Consider the following 21,083-nt stretch of genomic DNA (forward strand, 5'->3'; position numbering starts at 1 on the left):
TATAACACTGACAGGCCATGGCTGTGTTTAGCCCACTACATGCAAACTAAGCTGATGAGTGGCCTACCTGTTAAACTTATTTGGTCTTTTGAACGATTGTTGATGAAGCGAGGGACTTTTCTTTCCATGTGGGCCATTATAATACCTGTATTTTGAAAGGTATGGCTTGCTTGCTGTTTTCAAAACTCTGGGAGTAAAAGGCTGCACTGTTTCAGTGAACCACTGTGCATGTCTGTCCAGGAGATCAGCAGCAAAAAAATTCTTCTGACGGATTTGAAGTTTCTTCTTTCTGGCATGGCTCAGAACTGGCAGGCGAGACTTGGTGGATGAAAGAGGATGTTGCGGAAATATACTTCTGCCACTGTTTTGAGTCTGAGATAAAGACCACTGGACAATGTCATGGATGGCCTCCTCTGCTCTCAAAACTGGGGAATGACTACTTGAAAGCATCTTTTTGAAACACGGAGGAGAGTGCTGCTCTGTTTTCAAGGATCGCATTCGTCCACTGGAAGTGTAAGTCGGGCTGCTCTGTAGCCACTGCAGATGGGAGAAAAAACATTTCCTGAATACTTTTGTTACATTGTAGAGAAGGTCTTTTTTTCTGTTGTAAGCCATCTTCAGCATGGTTTGAACTACGGAAAGGCGAAATACATAATTATGTATGTGAGCTTTTGTTCAGGACTGGTTCGGTTCATGGGTCACTGTAAACCACAGTTAATGCTACATGGTGTTATATTGTGACTGCGGTTTGCAGGTTTGCACCTACAAGACATCACTAGTGGGCCATCAGTTGCGTAGACCTGACAAAAACAATTTCTTCACAACATAGAAGTAACCACAATACTTCATCTCTGCAGAGATCTCTAAATTGTATTTGCTTAGATGTTACATGACTTCCTGCTTATAAGTCCAGAGAGAAAGTAGGCCTCTTCAGGCAGGCAGGTGATGGGTTTTGGGAGCAAGTATATTCTGCAACAGGGACACGGGTGGCGCTGTGAGTTAAACCACAGAGCCTAGGACTTGCCAATCAGAAGGTCGGTGGTTCGAATCCCCTCAACGGGGTGAGCTCCCGTTGCTCAGTCCCTGCTCCTGCCAACCTAGCAGTTCCAAAGCACGTCAAAGTGCAAGTAGATAAATAGGCACCACTCTGGCGGGAAGGTAAACAGCATTTCTGTGTGCTGCTAGCGGCTTAGTTATGTTGGCCACATGACCCGGAAGCTATACACTGGCTCCCTTGGCCAATAAAGCAAGATGAGGGCCACATGACCCGGAAGCTATACACTGGCTCCCTTGGCCAATAAAGCAAGATGAGTGCCGCAACCCCAGAGTCGGCCACAACTGGACCTAATGGTCAGGGGTCCCTTTACCTTTACCTATATTCTGCAACATGTCATTGTTGCAATAATGAAGCATTAGTGGTAGATTTATACTGAACCATCCACACATAATTAGCTGCTCAGTGATGCTTCCACCAATGTTACTGCAATATTGCCATCTAAAGGGCCACTCTTGAACTATAGCGACTATTGTTTTCAGCCCAGCCAGCTCTTTGCTCTGCTAGGTTTCTAGTTCCATGGATTCTTTTTCATGCAAGGGAGTATTTTCTAACCACAAGGATTTCCTTCACTTTTTTTAAAAGCATGGGAAATACGCAAAACTCTGCTTACCCAAAGGCTGCAGTGGGGCAACTTGATCACTTCAGAATTCTTACCCCATTATTGTGTGGCATGTTTACAGTTGAGGACTTGGTTGCACATAAAATTTACCTTGCCAGGGTCTGACTTAAAGGTAAAGGTAAAGGGACCCCTGACCATTAGGTCCAGTCGCAGACGACTCTGGGGTTGCAGCGCTCATCTCGCTTTATTGGCCGAGGGAGCCAGCGTAAAGCTTCCGGGTCATGTGGCCAGCATGACTAAGCCGCTTCTGGCGAACCAGAGCAACACACAGAAACGCCACTGGAGAGGTACCTATTTATCTACTTGCACTTTGATGTGCTTTAGAACTGCTAGGTTGGCAGGAGCTGGGACCGAGCAACGGGAGCTCACCCCGTCGCAGGGTTTCGAACCGCCGTCCTTCTGATTGGCAAGCCCTAGGCTCTGTGGTTTAACCCACAGCGCCACCTGTGTCCCTAAGTCAGGGTCTGACTTAGAAGTCCCCAAAATCTGTGGGTTTTTTTAAGGTGGGAGCAGGTTTGCCACGATGGCATCACTGCTCCTTGTTCAGGTGAGGCAAAAACAACAGGATGAAGTGAGTGGCTGGGATACTGAGCAGAAGATGGCATTGAGCACAGCTTAGGTCATCGTGTCAATGTTTATGGCAAATGTCTCCGGCTCACAGGAACATGCCAGATCACATGGGGCATGTGCCAATTAGTTTCAGTTGCAGAGTGGGCGAAACAAATGGTGCTGGGGAAAACAGTTTAAATTAAATACTGACTGCGCAATGCCTGGTTTAATGCTAATGTAATAGTAATAAGAAGTTTAATTAAAACAAAAACAAGCTACGTTGAGTAAGGGGAAGCCAGGGGTCCCAGTGAGCAGCCACCAACCCAAAGGAGTTGTTCAGCACACAGGTCCTCCAACCTGGAAGAAAGCAGATTTAAAGCACATTTGAAAAATCCTGGTAATTTTAGTTTGTTTAGGTTGCTGGCAACTGTGAGGTGCAAACTACAATTCCCAGGATACTTTAGGGGAGGTAACATGGTTTAAATGTGCATTAAATGTATGGTCCCTTCTACAATTCTATGATGCATTCCAAATGCAAGATTATCCTGATTTTCCCCCATGGTCATCACCAGACTATCATATGAAACTATGTCTGGAGATCCATGGAATTTTAAAACAATATAATTCTTTCAATGGTACAGTTAGGTAACTTAGACTCTGGACGTACTGGTCTAAAATGGGGAGGACTTCTTTTAGATGGTAGAGTGTGCTATTTCACGTAATTCATAAATTAAATATTATATAATAAGTTTAAAATGTGGTAAGCCAACCTTGCTGGGCTTCTCATTCTGTTGAGTGGGGCCATGGACCTCTGCCCTCCCCCCAAATCCTACCCTGATGGCATGACTGAGTTCTTATTTTCTTTCCAGCTGCCAGCTTATATTCAAGCATTTATGGACAACCTGGAAGTCTAGAGGCTTGCTTTACTTTTTTAGAGGAGGAAAAAATGGAAAGCTGAGATTGTCAGAATTCTTAATAGGAGCGGAAAGTGCCAGCCAAAAGTTGAGCTAGCTTGGGACGTTGTCCCTTGGGAGCAAACCAGAAAGGCAGCTAATGTTTCAGTGCCTTCAGAAATAAGTCGCATACAGATTGCACAATCAATATCCTCCGCATACTTTACAATTCTCCGTGGAAACACTCCTGGGATGACATGGAGGTCCAGAAGGGATCCGGGACATTTCTTTCTTGTATTTCTCAACTGCTTTAATGAGCGCGTCTCTTTTCTGCTGGTCCTGGTCTGTACACGGGAAAACAGGAAGGGTTTGTAAGCACAAATTAAACGGCATTTCAGCTTCTTGGAGTACAATAAACAAGTACAATGGCATGGACAGAAGCTGGACAAGGAGTGCTCCTGCAATTACATGTATACCTTCACCTAGCTGGGAATGGATGTCTCAAGTCTATTTCTTCTCCAGGTCAGTTCTTCATCCAGCGCATTGCTAAACAAGAAAATTGGTTCCCCCACATAAGAAGCAGTGATGGCCACCACCTTCTACCACATGTGGTGGACATGTAAGGTAACAAAAGCATTATGGGAAATGATATACAGTGGTACCTTGGGTTACATACACTTCAGGTTACATACACTTCAGGTTACAGACTCCACTAACCCAGAAATAGTACCTCGGGTTAAGAACTTTGCTTCAGGATGAGAACAAAAATCATGCTTCGGCAGCGCGGCAGCAGCAGGAGGCCCCATTAGCTAAAGTGGTGCTTCAGGTTAAGAACAGTTTCAGATTAAGAACGGACCTCCGGAACGAATTAAGTATTTAACCCGAGATACCACTGTATAATGAATTGGGGTGTGTGTGTTTAAAATAGCTTTTGTTAAAAGACCAGAAGCTTTTTTATTAGGAATTATAGGTACTGATATTCCAAAGGAGCAGAAAAGACTTTTTATGTATGTGACAACAGCCACACGGATATTACTAGCCCAGAGATGGAAAGAAGACAAAGTCCCTGCCAGACTGGAATGGCAAACTAAGCTGTTGGATTATGCCCAAATGGCAAAAGTGAGTGGAAGGCTCAAGAACCAAGAAGACCAAAACTTCAATAGAGAATGGGGATTTTTTAAAAAAATTATCTTGGAGACCACTGTAGGCAGATGAAAACATTAGCAGGATTGTAATAATACTTGTAATGTAGCAAATATTATGGGCAAAATGGAAAGACATATAAAAGATGGATTATGAAATAATATGCAGTTGAAAAGGTTGACAATAGGACCCATGGACGGAAAGGTGGGTCAGAGAAATCTCTAAATAGAGATGTATTTTGTATTGTTATAATTCTGTATTTGTAAAATCAAATAAAAATTATTTCAAAAAAGAAAAAGAAAAAAAAGAAGCAGGGATGGTCACCAACATGTATGGATTTAAAAGGAGTTTAGCCTTTTACAGGGCGTTTTTTCAGCCGGAACTCTCTGGAACTCAGTTCTGGCATCTCTCAGGTGGGGGCCATTGCCATTATAAGAGAACAAGGTGAGTTCAAGCACCTCCTTTTGTAGAAAAATACCACCGGCCTTATCCTTCACAGATTTATCAACTGATGGCTACTAGCCATGATAGGAATGTTCTGCCTCTACTCTCAGAGGCTGTTTGCCTCTGAACACCACCTGCTTTAAGTCACAAGAAAACACTGTTAGTCTCAGGTCCTTCTTACAAGTTTTCCATAGGTATCTGGTTGATAACTGAGAGAACAGGATGCTGGAACAGATGTGGGAGTTATTGTTTTTGTTTGTTACTATCTTATGTATTTTTGTGATTTCATATTGTGAGCCACCCTGTGATCCCTGGATGAAGGGCGGTATACAAATTGAATAAGTAAGTTCTGGGCACCACAGTTCAAGAAGGACACTGACAAACTGGAACGTGTCCAGAGGAGGGCAACCAAAATGGTCAAAGGCCTGGAAACGATGCCTTATGAGGAACGGCTAAGGGAGCTGGGCATGTTTAGCCTGGAGAAGAGGAGGTTAAGGGGTGATATGATAGCCATGTTCAAATATATAAAAGGATGTCATATAGAGGAGGGAGAAAGGTTGTTTTCTGCTGCTCCAGAGAAGCGGACATGGAGCAATGGATCCAAACTACAAGAAAGAAGATTCCACCTAAACATTAGGAAGAACTTCCTGACAGTAAGAGCTGTTTGTCAGTGGAATTTGCTGCCAAAGAGTGTGGTGGAGTCTCCTTCTTTGGAGGTCTTTAAGCAGAGGCTTGACAACCATATGTCAGGAGTGCTCTGATGGTGTTTCCTGCTTGGCAGGGGGTTGGACTCGATGGCCCTTGTGGTCTATTCCAACTCTACGATTCTATGATTCTATGATAAACAAATAACCTTTGTGTTGCAGCTATAAGGAGTGCCGAAACAGCACTCTTCTCAGCCTCTAAGATCAGAGTCAGTCACTGGTCTTGAGCTTAGGAATGTAGTAAGTTGCCTTACACTGAGTCAGACAATTGGTCCATGCAGCTCAGCACTGTTGGCACTGACTTGGTTTCAGGCAGGGGACCTTCCTAGCCCTATCTGGAGATGCCAGGGATTGAACCTGGAACTGCAAAAGCAGATTCTCTACCAAGGAGATATGACAATTCCCTGCAGCTTGTGAAGAACAAATGGGTTGCAGCGGTGGCACCATGATTCTTTCAAATGCTTTTGAGACAAGTGAAGGAGAAAGGGAAAGGAAGAACAGTAGGCTGTAGGCAGGAAAAACAGAGGAGTATTAAGAGACGCTAAGAGGGAAACAGAAGGGAGGGAAGAAAGAGAGAGGTGGACATCATATGATAAAAATAAAATAAAAGTGGGTCCCATGATATAGGCTGAGTTAAAGTTGGGTCTAAAAATGTTGAAGATAATTAGTCTCGGTGTGCCTTGTAACACTATATCCTCAGAACGATTTGAAGGACATAGTGGTGCCTCCAACTTTGAGATGTTAGAGGTCAATGCAAAAAGTATTGCTCTAAAAGCACATCATCTAACACCCACCATCCTCTGCTCCGAGTAAGGAATCTTGGAAAAAGCATCATCCTATATTACCTGCAACATGACTAGCAGTGTTTTGGGTATTAGCTGGGAAATGCTACATGGCATAAGCCAAGAAAAAGCAATTGTTTGCAGAAAGGAATCCACTCATCTATTTTTCCATCCACAAACAATTGCTTTTCGCAATATTTTCATTAGCATTTTCTTCTGGTCATGGTAATCAGCTGTGTGCATTAGTATCTGGCACCCACTCACATTCAGGAGAAGTCGTGTCTGGCACCGTTGACTTAACAGAATTGATTGCCCATCATCATCACCCTGTTTTCCTTGCTCCTGTTGGCATGGCTATAAGTGACAGCTGTCTTCTCAGTCACCATTATTCTTTTGGGAACATATCCAGGGCACTGTATAACCAATTTGTCGAACTCAGTACAAACAATGTGATAAAACAATTTACTCCATGCTAGAAAGCTAGAAAGCTGGATATGGAACAACTGATTGGTTCAAAATTGGGAAAGGAGTACAACAAGGCTGTATACTGTCTCCCTGCTTATTTAACTTATATGCAGAATTCATCATGTGAAAGGCTGGACTGGATGAATCCCAAGCCAGAATTAAGATTGCTGGAAGAAATACCAACAACCTCAGATATGCAGATGACACAACCTTGATGGCAGAAAGTGAGGAGGAATTAAAGGACCTCTTAATGAGTTTGAAAGAGGAGAGCGCAAAATATGGTCTGAAGCTCAACATAAAAAAACCCTAAGATCATGGCCACTGGTCCCATCATCCCCTGGCAAATAGAAGGGGAAGAAATGGAGGCAGTGAGAGATTTTACTTTCTTGGGCTCCATGATCACTGCAGATGGCGACAGTAGTCACGAAATTAAAAGATACCTGCTTCTTGGGAGAAAAGCGATGACAAACCTAGACAGCATCTTAAAAAGCAGAGACATCACCTTGACAACAAAGGTCCATATAGGTAAAGCCATGGTTTTCCCAGTAGTGATGTATGGAAGTGAGAGCTGGACCATGAAAAAGGCTGATCGCTGGAGAATTTATGCTTTTGAATTATGGTGCTGAAGGAGACTCTTGAGAGTCCCATGAACTGCAAGAAGATCAAACCTATCCATTCTGAAGGAAATCAGCCCTGAGTGCTCACTGGAAGGACAGATCCTGAAGACGGGGCTCCAATACTTTGGCCACCTCATGAGAAGGGAAGAGTCCCTGGAAAAGACCCTGATGCTGGGAAAGATGGAGGGCACAAGGAGAAGGGGACGACAGAGGACAAGATGGTTGGACAGTGTTCTTAAAGCTACCAGCATGAGTTTGACCAAACTGTGGGAGGCAGTAGAAGACAGGAGTGCCTGGTGTGCTCTGGTCCATGGGGTTCACGAAGAGTCGGACATGACTAAATGACTAAACAACAACAAACATCAAGAAAGCTTCAGAAGCAAAACTTGACATCCAGTCTACTCAGGCAAGTACTAGCCCAGTCTTATGGGTGAGTGTTAATACTAGATTGTCGCTGGCTAGGGATGAAGGAGAAATTCAGTTGGTTTCACAGTTTTAATGCAAAGCTACCTAATATGCACTTCCTGAAACAATACACACACCAAGGGGCAGCCATCCTTCAAAATCCCCAATTTTGCAGTGCAGTTCTCCAAATAAAAAATATTTTATTGTGAATCGAGGGAACGATTAGGCTGTATGATACCAGAGTCCCTTCTCGTTCCTGGATCCAGAAAGGGTTAAACACTAATGGAGGATCCCATTGTTGAATTATGGACAAGGGCCATAATGGCCCATAAGTATGGGTCCTATGAGCAAAGAAGTTGCTCTATGCCACAGGGCAAATGGGTGGACCCCCTCCCTCACCTGGCCGATAGTGAGAAAGATAAAAGAGTGTGTGGTTGGGGGGGGGAGCTGGGTGAGAAGCAGGCAGAGGGCGGAGAGTGAGATTTCTGCCACAATCCGAAGCTATGACTATGGGAACTCCTCCATTGTAGGCTCAGGTTGTATATACGTGTAACAAAAGCATATATCATGAAGACACCACAGTTTCCACTGTGCCTCATTCCCCAAAAGAAATCATAAACACTGGGAAAGAACCTGGAACCCCAGGAATCTTGCACTGCTCAGAGATTAGAGTGGTATGCAACAATATCAAAAAATGCATACATTATGTGAAAGCATGCAAAAATGCATTATATTAGGGGAGATTGTTTGCAGAAATGTGTACATTAGTCAAAATGACATCAAAAGGTGTACGATAGCGGGAAAGCACAGTAAAATGCTGATGAATCTTCAGGAGGACTTTTAAAAGAAGAGTTTGCAAACTGAATTTAAGATTACTAAAAATGAGAAGGGACAAAAATTTGGAGATTCATTCATCCCTATTGCTGGGAAATGAATGCCCACAGCTTTTATAAAAGCCACTTCCTGACATTCTGCCACAGTCCAGCATGGCCAAGGAAAGCAACATCAACCCAAGATGGGGCTAGCAAATCTGAACATGCTTGATTATGAATGACTGGGGTCGATGAGACGCCAGGGGCACAGGTTTAACCATAACACTGTCCTTGAGTTCACCCTTTTAAATCACCATTTGCTCCTCCTACAAGGGAAAGGCAGCAGCTACTTTGCTGGGACACAGAAAAATTATGTGATGCTGCCATTATGCCATTGCAGGGATGACACTACTGCTTGAATGCGTTATATCAGTCATAGGCAAACTCTGGCCCTCCAGATGTTTGGGACTACAATTCCCACTAACAGGACCAGTGGTCAGGGATGATGGGAATTGTAGTCCCAAACATTTGGAGGGCTGGAGTTTGCCTATGCCTGAGTTATACGGACACACTGCTTGTGGCTTCACTACCACACAGGCCACATTATTAACCACAAAAAGGTATAAGTGGGTAAGAGACTTACAGAAAAGAAAAAAACGCAGTGCCTTTCAAAGGCACTTCTCACAGCTAGCTTATCTGTTGCATTTATGGGTGCTATAGAGAGTTTATGGCATGTATGTAGATAAAATCATAAATGGGGGAGCTTTTTCAAATAGCTATTTGCTTACATTTCAATAAACAATGAGCGGTACTTGACTTGAGAAAACTCAAATGCAGCATGGTTTGCAGTACCTTTACTTCAGAAAGACAAGGTCCATGGCAATACAGAGGGTGGCAGTGTGTGAAAACAGGCAGGCTATTAAACTGCGAAAGATTGATACAGAGCGGAAGATTGCTATGGAACAAGCTGAGTGATTGGTTTTTTCAATTGGCTGTATAATCCTTTTGCTATCTGAGTAGCATTTAGTACTGTGTCAACATGCTGTTTCCACTAGGCACCTGCTGCAAACCGCTCATCTGTACACACTTGTAATTCTGATCACTTAACCTTAGAATAAATGTATGTCAATTGGTCTTCATAGCTACGCCTTTCGCCCTAATCTACCCAGAGCCAAAACCTTATGCTTAAAAAATAATAATCTCTGCCAAGCAAATCATGCCCAAACATCAAAATACGAAAATGGTTAGCATCTGAAAGTCCTTTAGAACAGTTTCGTATAGTTTTTTTTAATCAGATGTGCAACCCCATGATCAAATTAACCATTTGGAGGCAGGAACTAACCAGAACTCCCATCAATACTGGGAGAGGCAGCAAGATAGTACGGTTAAAAAGTCTGGCCACTTGAGCAGGTAGAATTTGACTAACATTAGGGCATGACCTTAAGCTGAACACTTGAGATTTCAGATTCATAAGTATTAGTATTATTAGGGATGAGTTATGGTTGCTTTTCACCTTGAAAGTAGCAATTTGGGGCAGCTGAAACCCTACCTGAAAACACTTGAATCTTACATTTTTCTGCCACTGTTCCCCTCTTTGTTGTTACTGCTTCATTTGTCATGGAGCAATTTCAATAAATAAAGGGTCACATTCTTGAAGTGATGGCATCATAGTGCTACGCAGCCATCAAGCTGGCTTTGAGTTGACGTCGCTATGGGCAAATGAAGCCAATTTAGAATGAGAGCAATGCTTCCTATATTAAATCACAGGAGCTAATTCTAGCCAATCAGGGATCCTGCTGACTAAAATGATCCTGGGAGAAAAGGAGGGGGGGGATCCCAGGAATGCTCTTTTTTGATGGATTGCAGCCACCAGGGTTGCCATATGTCCAGAATTCGCCAGACACAGTTGGGATTTGGTTGTCAAAAACTATGTTGAAAATTGCTTAAATGTCCAGGAAAATCTGGATGTCTAGCAACCTGGAACCTAGGCCAAAAAAGAAAAAGGGAGCGAGAGCAAGAGCGAGAGATGCTCAACAACTTTGGAGGAAAAAAAAGGCTCAACAACTTTTGTGTCCGTATTTTCACTTTTGGAAATATAGCAACCCTAGCAGCCACCCTTTTAAAGCCTTAAACAATATTGGCAAAGCAAGAGCCTGAGGTTTACTGGCCTATTTGGCATTCTCTCTTTGTTTTCAACATTATATTTCTCTTGAATGGTGAAAGATACTGAAATGAAATTTAAAATGTGTGTTTAGGACACAATTTCATGTTTCAAATTCAAATATTAGACCCCTTTCGATTCATAAGAGAGAGAGTAGGCTAACTATGCGTGTCGCGAAGGATCGTTTCCTTTTGTCTGTCTGTCTCATTGAACATCTTCCTCCGATGACCCAAGGTTCTAGTATTATGAGAGAGGAAGCACAATCTTTTGCGTCGGTTTCCTCACATCACGCATAATTGCCAGAAGGCAACTAGCAACAGCAGCAGTGTGGAGATGGAGAAAGAGAAGCCATCCCCTGAATAGTTATTTGAGCGACTGAACAAGTTGATTCTTCCGAAATGCTATACAATTTCATTAGTTTTGATTAATAGGGAGTAATAATCCTACATGGAAAAGAGCCTTGCTGACTTGCTTGAGTGATGGAGATCATTCATATAGGCTGGATTTCTCTTGTGGCAATTTCACATTCGTTTGTATATTTCTACAATGAAGTAGCAAATAAATAAAGGGCAGAATCCACTTAAAATTAAGTATGCTTTGAATTCAGCGGGAGAGATAAGTTCACGCATAAGCTCTCCCATCTCAATCCAGTAGTGGGTGGCATGATGGGCTGACCTCTGGCCATGTGCATTGCTGCCGCTTACTGGGGGGTAGAAGGAGAGGCGAGAGGCAGGGGGGAAGTTATTGCAGTGCAAACAAACTAGCAGGAGTGCCAGATTGGTTCTGCTGCCGTGTTTGCACCACACTGACCCCACCACCTTGTCCCTTGTCCCTCTACCTCCTAGTACACTGAAATTATGCAAGTGACCAGGAGGTCAAGTGAGTGATAATGTTGCACTACACTGCCCACTATCGAGGACTAATGAGTGCTTAACTTTGGCTGGCTTGTACCCAAATGCCCAGAAATCCACGTAGAAACATTGCTCTGAAATTCTGCAGTCTTAAATCAGCACTGAGCTCCCAAACAATTTACAAACTTAATAAAAAAAGGCAGTGTGCTATTCTAAACTAATTTAATTGACTAATATTTGCCCCACAGAGATTACTGCAGTGAAATAGCAGATAATAATAAGCAAGGTCTCAGCATGCTATGAGCTATAAGCTAAACTGCTAGGCTGACAGAAAAACAATCTGCTACACTAGGTAATTCCCCCCCCTTTCCAAAAATATTGGCTTCACAAAATAGTTCTATATATAACCTAAGCAGGCTGATAACTCATATTTATCTATAGCAGATGATCAGACCTTCTGTGCAGCTTCTAGATATAGATATACACTGGCATAAATATGTTTCCCTTTAGGTATGAGTATTTTTTTTAAGGGAAAAAAATCCTACATACTGTGAGTGGTGATCCTTATGTAGTCAAACTGGAATCATACATACAGAAGAGGGATAAATCAATGGGCTTGGGGAAAGTCCATGGTTTGCAAAGTACCAAAAAACACCCCCCAACCTTATTAAAATCAATAACAACAACAACAACAACAACAACAACAACAACAACAACAACAACAACAACAATAATAATAATAATAATAATAATAATAATAATTTATTATTTCTATCCCACCCATCTGGCTGAGTTTTCCCAGCCAATCTGGGTGGCTCCCAATCAGTGTTAAAAACAGTACAACGTTACATATTAAAAACTTCCCTGAACAGGGTTGCCTTAAGATGTCTTCTGAATGTCAGGTAATTATTTATCTCTTTGACATCTGATGGGAGGGCGTTCCACAGGGTGGGTGCCACTACCGAGAAGGCCCTCTGTCTGGTTCCCTGTAGCCTCACTTCTCGCAATGAAGGAACCGCCAGAAGGCCCTCGGTGCTGGATCTCTCTTGTGGCATGCGGGTGGAGACGCTCCTTCAGGTATACAGGACCGAGGCCGTTTAGGACTTTAAAGGTTAGCACCAACACTTTGAATCATGCTCGGAAACGTACTTGGGAGCCAATGCAGATCTCTCAGAACCGGTGCTATGTGGTCCCGGCGGCCACTCCCAGTCACCAGTCTAGCTGCCGCATTCTGGATTAATTGCAGTTTCCGGGTCACCTTCAAAGGTAGCCCCATGTAGTGCACGTTGCAGTAGTCCAAGCGTGAGATAACTAGAGCATGCACCACTCTGGCGAGACAGTTCGTGCGCAGGTAGGGTCCAGGTGGAGCTGGTAGACAGTTAACCTGCGCCTCCATGGACAGCTGTGAGTCCAAAATGACTCCCAGGCTGCGCACCTGGTCCTTCAGGGGCACAGTTACCCCATTCAAGACCAGGGAATCCCCCACACCAACCCGCTCCCTGTCCCCCCAAAACAGTACTTCAGTCTTGTCAGGATTCAACCTCAATCTGTTAGCCGCCATCCATCCTCCAACCGCCTCCAGGCACTCACACAGGACCTTCACCGCCTTCACTGGTTCTGATTTAAAGGAGAGGTAGAGCTGGGTATCATCCACATACTGATGAACACCCATCCAAACCCCCTGATGATCTCTCCCAGCGGCTTCATATAGATAATAGAAGAAACAACCCAAAACAAGCCAATGAGAGCTAAGCATCCTTTGTAGCCACTGGGAATTTCAATTCAGTTCACATTTGAAGGCGAACGTACATATTTTGCACTTTCTGAAACCCTATGCAAACAGAAACACAGCCAATCCCTTTAAAACTCGCATTTCTCTGAATTTTGCAATGCACTTCTCCAGCTAAGTAACATGGGCAGAAATGCATATACTAGAGTAAAGTTTGCGTATGAATGAACATTAGTGAAAACAGATACAAAATGCATTATATTAAGAGGAATGGCTTTGCAAAATTGCATACAAAAAATGTGTATATTAGAAGTTTGCCCTAAAATAGTAATGAATTTTCTTGAGGTCATTAAAAAAAAAAAGTTAAGGAAAAGTGGAGAACTGAACTTAAAATTGACTGAACTGAAACTGACCAATTTGCCCATCATGGCTTGTGGCATCCTGGGAGTATAAATTGTCCTATAAAGGAGAATACTAAACTTTGCTTTTGTGTTGTGGCTGACCCAAGCTTATTAAGCTTATTAATTTTATGCGTTGCAAGTATTATTTTTAGCCAGTGATCATCTTTATCTGCTATAAACAAACACAGCATGTTATGTTAATTCTGCCAGTATCCACAAGCTGAGTGTAATGCTAATGATGACCCAAGTGCCATTTCATTCAGATTTCCACAATTGCAACAACAATAATAATCATTATAATAGTGAATGAACAACTGTCTGTTAGTACAGAAGAAGTTGAATGCACATTTTTGTCTCATCTGTACTTGCTTTATATCAATTAGTAGAACTCAGTGGAGGCTGGTGCCCATTTGGCACAAAGCAAGGAGGCCAACTCTAGGTGGCGCCAGAGCCAACGACAGGCCGAGCCAACTAATTCTAATTTTGTCCCCATCTTCCTCCCTGCTAAGTTCTACAAGGGGAACAAATAAGACGAAGCTAACAGCTGTTCCCTGGACTGGATGTAAGCATTGCTTGCAGTTTGTCAGGCTGACGATTAAAGAGCCTAAAGGACTCATCTTAGCTCCAAAACAGCTTTTAAAAACAGAATTCAGTTTACCTGAAGAGGCAAAGACTATTATTGGGCAACTGTGGGATGTATACAGGCTAACCCATCTTGGCTAACCCATCCCCTTAGAACTCTTGTGAGATCCTGCATGACCCACAGGAATTTCAGTTTCTAAAATTCTGATGTAAGTCAAGTCCTGAACTAATATGTGGATCAGAATGTAATTATCCATTGGATTCTGCACATTTATGCATTTTGCAGTACAGTTCTTTGTTCAAAAATACATTTAAAAATGTGTTTTGGATATGTTATTACCCCTAGATACCTTGGAATTTACCTCAAGATGGAAAAATGATCCCAGACCCATTTGTGTTACATTTTTTAAGGCATCTTGGTTATTGTTAAATAGATAATGTTCCCGATTTATTGTTATCCTAGCTGCCCTGAGGCCCAGTCTCAGGCGGGGAGGGTGGGATACAAATAAAAGTTGTTGTTTTTTTAATTATTATTATTATTATTATCTACCCTGAATCTGAATTTAGTTGCTGTATGTGAAGGACAGCCAACACAATGTACTCCAGATGTTGTTGGAATCCCACCAGTCCTAGCCAACACGACCAATGAAAACATAAGAGCCCCGCTAGAGCAAGCCAAAGGCCCATCTGTTCTCAAAGTTGCCAGCCAGCTGCTGGTATTGCAGAGGCATCCCAGATGGATCCTGGAAGTTGTACACAGCCATCATGGATCAAGGATGATGGAAGTTATAGTTCAACAAAGCTGAGAGCCAGTGTGGTGTAGTGGTTAAGAGTGGCAGTCTCGTAATCTGGGGAACCGGGTTCGCGTCTCCGCTCCTCCACATGCAGCTGCTGGGTGACCTTGGGCCAGTCACACTTCTCTGAAGTCTCTCAGCCCCACTCACCTCACAGAGTGTTTGTTGTGGGGGAGGAAGGGAAAGGAGAATGTTAGCCGCTTTGAGACTCCTTAAAGGGAGTGAAAGGCGGGATATCAAATCCAAACTCTTCTTCTAGTCCAACCACACTTTGAGGACACATTGGATGGAATTCGACATGGTGCTATTATAAATGCTCCATCTGCACAAGTACATCAATTTGCCAGACGGAACAATCCCCCTCCCTGTGTACTTTTCTGGGGGTTCTCACACACCCACCCCAAGCTAATTACTGGGGGGAGGGGCAATTGTTAGCCACCTATTGTAAGTCATCAACGACGACTGCTATTTTTCTACAAAAAGGGGTGCCAGAACTCTCCATGAATGCCTCCTTTGTTCTCTTATAAAATGGCACCCATCTGAGAGCTGCCGGAACTGAGTTCCAGCTGGGGGGAAAAACCCTGTCAGCTACCATCGAACAATTTATACATTTATCCTTTGTTATTACCTGAATTTATTGTTTTCCATCTGTGGGACAGGTGACGTACATGCTATGCTTTCAAAGAGTGAATGCATCTTTATGAGCTTTCATGGATTAAGGATAAAAATCTGGTGCCATTCAGTATGACGGGTGATTATGTTAAGGCCCTTGTTTATCACGGCACTTGCCATTTTTTGTAACCTTCACGGGTTTTTTAAAAAATGGCTCCATATTTATTCGGTGGTAATGTCGTTAATCAGGGACAAGTCTTCTCCATTATTGTTTTAAAATGTATTAAAGAGGTAACTGCATACCTCACACAATAGAAAATTGACAATGTCCCCACATCACTCTGACATACTCCTTGTTTATCCAGTAGTTTTACAAATGCAAACACTAATCAGGACCTTCTTCTGGTAGATATTAAGTCATTTTATGTCTAAAGAATTGTTTGCTCATTAGGCCTATTAACTCTGTGCCTAGAGCTTACATTGAGTGAGCACCTTACAGTATTTATTTTGAGTGGATGCCTTATTTGAAATGCTACAGTAGAGTCCTATAATGTCCAAATGGATTATAAGTCCCACTGAATTCAGTGGGGCTTACTCCCAGGTAAGTAGGTAGAGAATTGCTGCCTTAGATAAATAAAATGAGTTCATTAGGTCACAAGAGCCACTTCAGTGTGAGCCAGTGTGGTGTAGTGGTGAACCGGGTTCGCGTCTCCGCTCCTCCACATGCAGCTGCTGGGTGACCTTGGGCCAGTCACACTTCTTTGAAGTCTCTCAGCCCCACTCACCTCACAGAGTGTTTGTTGTGGGGGAGGAAGGGAAAGGAGAATGCTAGCCACTTTGAGACTCCTTAAAAAAAAAAAAGGGAGTGAAAGGCAGGATATCAAATCCAAACTCTTCTTCTACAGATCTGACTTACCTGTGGTAGTGAACTGAGCATTTTGGTAAATCAGTAGTTTTTTTCCTTTTTTTCTTTTTTTCAAGGAAACAACAGCAACAACCATGATTGCAAAAGTGAAAGTTAAGACTCAGCTATATTAGTCAAAAAACAGCATTTTGAATGCATTATAAACATGCCACACCAAATAGCGCTGGAGAGCAAAAAAAATTCTATGTGATTTTCCATTGTGTTTTTTTTTCTTTTGTAATGATTTAATTTCTGACTTATTTATAGTGGGGGGCTTTTCTGTGTGTAGATCCACCTTTACTTTTACAGAACTGTAAGTAAGGCTTTAAAAGCACTGGGAATTATCTAGTCCAGTAACAAAAATAGTTTGGAGGAGGGAATCCAAACTCCAACAGGTAACTACTGAGACATATTTAAATTACCTTTCCTTGACATTTGTTCTGTATGTTTTGGAAACTGAGAACATTTTCTCTCCCTCAGCTAGTAGATGTTCTGCCTCATTGTGCTGTTTGTTTTATTCCCCCCTTAGTCTCTGTATTTAGAACTGCTTTAATTTCCCCTCTGTAAATCCATTAGCAACTGATCGCACCTTAGGTTGTCCCGGTGTAGCAATTTAATCCTGTTTAGGTCAGAAGAAGAAAACTGATTTGCAACTGGCCTTGCATTGACCTTTCACCCCATCTCCACCATCTCTTTTATCTCAAGTCAGATTCAGCCTTCCATTATTCCTTATTCTACAGCTGGGTCTTGGATCATCTGCAGATTATTTGCTGTACAGGTTGTGCTCAAGTTACTGTTAAATTATTACAAGTTATCCTGCAGCATGGTTTCTGACAGGATTTCTGACAGGCTGCCAAGTTCAAGGTGTTACTATTGGTATTGAAATCCTTAATGGTGTGGGACCAGTTTAGTTAAGGGATCACTTTACCCCATATACGCCCACTCAGTTGTCTGGATCTGCAGAACTTGCTTGTTTACATGTGGCATGCAATGCCTGCTCTTCACTTGTAAGAAGTCATTCCTTGTACTTTGAAACTCTCTGCCACTTGATATTAGGTAGCATCCCTGTATTCTTTCAGACACCTGCTAAAAACATTTCTGCTTTGTTGGGCCTCTTGAGACACAAGATTTGGTTACACGTTTTACTCTATTTGAACCATTTTTAAAATATGTCTGGTTTTTAATTTTAATTTTGTCGAAGTTATTTCTTGCTCTAGGCTCCTTCTGGAGGAAATGTGGGATATAAGCATGATGTATAAATGAATAAATTGAAGATTGATTTACATGAAAGCGTGGATTGGATGTGAGTTTAGCTGACTGGATATTGACACAGCCCAATGTATGTTGAGACAAAGAACATTATGTCCAAAATGATTCTAAGCGGTTAATCTAGTCATTGTTACATCCCATCCAGATCTTGTCTTCATACTTAGTAGCATCTTCTGTATCTCACAACACTGATTTTCTTTAGCCTAAAAACTCTCTTGACATTACTTCAGTCAATCAAGTGTTCGTTATGGTTGGCCAACCAATAAACAGAGTACAAAATATAAAGTACAAATGCATAACCTCAGCAGAACAAGTTATTAATCACTAGCGTTGACATGCTAGGAATTAACAATCATAGCAAATCTCAGCGATGTGACAACATTCAGATATCTTGCCACCTGTTCAGTAATAGGCCCGTGAAGTAAAATACTCAATGTGGCCTCAAAGGATGAACCAGGAAACACATTGTGAATCACCTAATCCAGTGATTCTCAAAGGATGTGGCACACCACATGGGTGTGGCAGGAGAGGGTGGCAAATGTGTCGGGAAGATTCAAGGACAATCAATATTATATTTTGAAAATGATTCATGTTCTTATGTAGCTGCATTGTTTTATACTTTCTGGCTGTCCCATGATCATATTATAAAGTAGAGTTCTGTGTTAAAAATCCAGCACTGCTAGGAGTTATTTCTTTTTGTTTTCCAATGTATTTCTTATATAAAAAAAATTGTTGTGGGTCAAGCAAATTTTTATTTTGAAAGTGTGGCCCAGATAAAAAAAAAAAGTTTGAGAACCACTGATCTAACTCACTGATAAAATCTACAGCAGAAGAATGGGAGACACCGATTCAAAATCTCAAATGATTACAAGGATAGCACCTATCCTTGAAAGGAACTATGGCAAATCTGCCGCCTAGGATCTTAGAGGGTAAGGGATCAAATCAAAACCCAAGATGTGCTGGGAGGAGGGAGGTTTGGAATAGGCAGATCTCTGGCTGAGCTACACCAGCTAAAGCCAGAGACACTGTAGACCAGTGTAGGACCTCCATTGCAGATGAGCCAGGGCTGAGCTGAAGTCTCAAAAGAGGGGTGTTCTGGGGCTGGGCAGGGGAGACCTATCCCATTCCAGTCCCCTTTCAGCTTGGTCACATGACCTGGCAATCCCACAGTAGTTAACTTGGCAAAAAGAGTGGCGCAAGTCAAACTCTGTTTGAAAGTCTTGCTTCCCGTCTGCCACGTTCAGGCCACCTCAGCCAGCAGTAGCCCTGCTCCTGAAAGGAGTTGGGAACAAGGAAGCTCCACCGGCATAATTTACCTTGGCGTAAATCACTCTGGCTTCCTCTTGCTTGGATTGCTGTGTAAAACATTGACATGGGCCAGCAGAACTGCTCTTCTTAGGTATAGGGAGAAAATTTAGATGTGGTATCCATTGGTTAGAGGTGGACGTAGGGCGGATCTACATTAATGGTTTATAACATTAAGGAAGGGTTAAGGAATAATTTTCATAACATAGATGGACACATTGCATTCTGCTTCTAACAGAGCAACCAGGAGCTGGCAATAGGGAAACTGCATTGTTACGGACACAACAGGGTAAGGAACATTTTAAATTTACCAGTATGCCCTGTGATGTTTCAGAATGATGTATCTAGCATCGTTCTAATAACGATAAAAGGGTCAGTGTAGATCCAGCCCAAGAACATGCTCCATTTGCTCCTGCATCATCTATATCCATAGATTTGGCTTGCAATGGGTGCAATGACAGCAGATAAGACAAACCCACAATATTTCCCCCAATTAACTTGCTTATCCATAGAGACACAACAAGAGTCAAGCAACCCGTGTTCTGCCACAGACGGCGGAGAGGCAGAGGAGCAGATTCAGTGCCATTGACGAACAAGCTACTTAATGAGCTAAGACTAACTTCCAGATTAAGGGCAGAGCTAGCAACACATTTGCTATGTCGTACAATCTTCTCCCTCTCTTCTCAGCCACCTTTTCGCTTTGCTATGCAAGTCCTGCTGTTTCTTTCATAAGAAGGAGGGCTGGGCTTCTTTAATCATTCTAAGGCACTTCTGCAAGGAATGTTGTTTTGGGAGGAATGCTTGCTCAGCAGATAATCTGCCCAGTAATGAGAATGAATGAATCTGGAAGGTAATACGAGGGGTAGCTAATAAAGTCCAGAAGCCAACCCAGAATTCAGTAGTAACTCTGTATGTGGAGTGGGGGGGGGGAGGTCTGCTTGCATGGGACCCATTGTGACATTTGGAGTTTATTCAAACCAGAAAATCTAGAGGGCTGTAGAATTATGGAATGGCTTCCTCTTTCCACTCCCCAGATTTAGGATCATACTCCCAGGGGCCCTTCCACACACCATCCTTTTTCGTGCAAAAAACATTTCATCCATTTCTTATTTGTTGCTTACAATCTGCACATCTTTCTGCAGGCTCTTTATGGAAATAACCAAAAAAATTAAATAATTTTATTCATTTCATTTCTTTTCTCTACCAGCTTTCCTCCCGTGGGAGCTCAGGGCAGTGAACGGCATAAAAACACAATCTATGCAATAAAATATATTTCTAAAACAAAAACAACAAAAAACAACAAAAACGTGCAATGGGATACGAGCTGCCAAAATTTTAGTAAACGTTGATTTTCTCAAAAGCCTGGGTGAGTGGAAATTTTCACAGTTGGTGTCCAAATGTGACCAGTGTATAGGGAACAGGCACACCTCCATATGAAGGGGGTTTGATGAATGAGGTTTTGCCCCATCATGGCGCCAAACGCATTGCTGGCAGCGCCATTATCTAACTAGTCACAAAGGTGACACAATGACCACAGGAAAGTTGATATGTGGACGCATAGTTAACACACACACACACACACACACACACACACACACACACACTTAGATAGGAATAAATCCCCTTGAACCTGAGCCCCTTTCAGGTGTTTGCCCTCACGGGATTAACAATCATGTGCGGGGGGCAGTGAGGCAGCCCTTCCCCCTCATCATCCACACAACTGGAGGCATGGCCTGGAGTAGGCTCCCTGTCCTCTGGTTAGAACCCTGCCTGATTAAGATTCTAAATCACAGAGGGAGCCTATGCACACCTGGGGCAGGTTACACCCTATTGTTAATGGTGGGAGGGCGACTGCCTGAAGACGGCTGCGGTGCCACTGAATCTTAAATAGACATGCATACGATTGTGCTGCTATAGCTGACCTGTGGAACTCTCCCTAGGCCCCTAGGCCATGTTCCTTCTCCCCAGGACATGCCCGTGGCAGT

At 42.7% G+C, this 21,083-nt stretch overlaps 1 protein-coding gene across 7 annotated transcripts in view; it reads right to left on the bottom strand.

The window, feature by feature from the left end:
- The window catches only part of LOC309529561 (spermatogenesis-associated protein 7 homolog), a 46,391-nt gene that overhangs the window by 551 nt on the left and 24,757 nt on the right, over positions 1 to 21,083 (bottom strand). For 5 of the 7 annotated variants that reach the window (XM_082217901.1, XM_082217902.1, XM_082217903.1 and 2 more), the window contains 2 exons: positions 3,341 to 3,462; positions 68 to 537 (listed from right to left, as the gene is read on the bottom strand). In XM_082217901.1, coding sequence (XP_082074027.1) covers positions 68 to 537; positions 3,341 to 3,462 — 592 coding nt within the window. Of the gene's footprint in view, positions 1 to 67; positions 538 to 3,340; positions 3,463 to 21,083 lie in introns of those variants that run through there. The other 2 variants (XM_082217906.1, XM_082217907.1) reach the window with 2 other exon arrangements.

This window comes from Podarcis vaucheri (genome assembly GCF_965113315.1).
Source record: "Podarcis vaucheri genome assembly, chromosome: 3".
In the NCBI taxonomy this organism is placed as follows: domain Eukaryota; kingdom Metazoa; phylum Chordata; class Lepidosauria; order Squamata; family Lacertidae; genus Podarcis; species Podarcis vaucheri.